This window comes from Monoraphidium neglectum, assembly GCF_000611645.1.
Source record: "Monoraphidium neglectum strain SAG 48.87 unplaced genomic scaffold scaffold04811, whole genome shotgun sequence".
NCBI lineage: Eukaryota > Viridiplantae > Chlorophyta > Chlorophyceae > Sphaeropleales > Selenastraceae > Monoraphidium > Monoraphidium neglectum.
In genome coordinates this window covers 3,131-4,855 of record NW_014008819.1, presented here as the reverse complement: position 1 = coordinate 4,855, position 1,725 = coordinate 3,131, and the positions used below count along the sequence as shown (strand labels likewise).

At 67.1% G+C, this 1,725-nt stretch overlaps 1 protein-coding gene across 1 annotated transcript; it reads left to right on the top strand.

Annotated features, from left to right (window-relative positions):
• Window positions 1–134: 134 nt before the first annotated feature.
• Window positions 135–954, top strand: MNEG_14842 (hypothetical protein; the record flags this gene model as incomplete). Its single annotated transcript, XM_014036687.1, has 3 exons — window positions 135–217; window positions 459–576; window positions 769–954. 3 exons carry the CDS (start codon window positions 135–137, stop codon window positions 952–954), a joined length of 387 nt encoding a protein of 128 aa, XP_013892141.1.
• Between the last annotated feature and the right edge of the window lie 771 nt (window positions 955–1,725).

Here is a 1,725-nt window from a genome sequence, read left to right as displayed (position 1 = left end):
CCCACCCGCCCCGCTCTCCACCCTGCAACAATATAAAACCTCCCCCCCTTTCCTTCCCCCCAAAGGTTGATGTGGTGCGCTTCATCAGCCTCTACGTGCTCTGGAACATCGGCTTCACCCTGGCCTTCTTCACCATGACGCGCGGCACACTCTACGTCACAGACACACCGCCAGACAAGAGCCGCAACACGGGACCCATGGCCGCGGAGGGCTCGCAGTGCGTGGCGCGCCGCCGCCCTTGCGCGCAAAGACTGAAGGGGCGCTGCGCTGGATGTGCCGGGCGCGGGGTGGGCGCCTGCACGGCGTCTCGCCGTCGTTCCCTTATGATTCCTGGTCGCTACCGAGCGCTCCTCTCCGGACCCTTGTTTTTCTACCAACTCCCCGAACCTCTCGATCCCCTCTGAACCCCTCGCCGCCCCCCTCACCCCCAAACTCAAACCCTAACCCCCCCACCTCAGGGGTGACCCCAACGTGGGTGCGTTTTCCAACATTGCGTGGGGCATGATGAGCCTCATCAACCTGGGCCTGGGCCTGGGCCTCTGGGAGTACGGCTACATATGCAACCTCGACTACGAGGTAGGGGGGGGGGGTGCGGCGGGGCCGTGTGTGCACCTGTCCTGTGGATTTGGTTTGTGAAGGAAACCAGACCTCAGAGGGGCACATATCGGATGACCGCAATCATCCATGACGGACCGTCCTCCGCCTGGCATGCTCGTCCTCACCCACATGACCCAATACGAGCGCAACCCCCTCCCCCTCCCCCCCCAGGTCACGAGTGCGTTCTGCACCATCTACTACCTGGCCTACATGGCCACCAGCGTCAACCTCCTGCTCAACCTGCTGACAGCCATGATCATACGCACATACAACGCGTCACAAAAGGAGGCCGAGTCCCACTGGCGGCGCCGATGGGCCACGTGGGTGCAGCGGAGCGGGAGGGGTGGTCTCAAGTGACAACGCGCGCGTCAGGCGCAGCCAGAGGCCCGGACCTCCTTTTGCTTGCGGGGGCCGCATGGGCCAGTGCACCCCTGACCTCTCACCTCTGCAGTCGACCACTCAAATCTCAAGGGCTGCCGCGCCGGCCAGCCTGCCTTCGTCCCAGCGCCATCGCTATCCCCTCTCCTTTCCCCACATCCTTTACCCTCCCCTGCACGTCCCCCTCCCCCCCGCAACAAACACAGCTACGTGATCAAGGCGGAGCGCCGCATGCCCGCCAGCTGGGTGCAGCGGCTGAGGCTGGGGCAGCCGGCCTGGGACCCACTGACGCGACGACCACTGTACAGGTGCGGCCCCGGGGGCCTGGGGCCTGGGGGTCCTGCGCCCGCGGCAGTCGCACGCACGGTGGTGCCTGGCTCTCACCAGGCGCTTGAGGCCCAAACCGCACCCAGGCTGCGCCTTGGCTCGCCGCCCCGTGTGCCCCCCGTCGTGCCCCACCCTCCCTGCGTGGTGCTTTCGCGTACTCTTGACGGTGGTCGTGGGCGTCTCAATGCGAGCCCATCACCCCGCGGCCCTCCTCCCTGCCTTCCCCCAACCCCCAACCCCCCCCCTCTCCCCAGCCACGTGTTTGAGGAGGTGGACGAGGACCGCGGCAGGAAGGAGGACAGGGGCGCCCTGGACAGCCAGATCAGGGCCGTCAACGAGCTGCTGGAGGGACTCAAGAGGCAGAGGGGCGCCGGGGGCGCGGGCGGGGGCGGGGGCGGCGGCGGCGGCGGCGCATCATCGGCT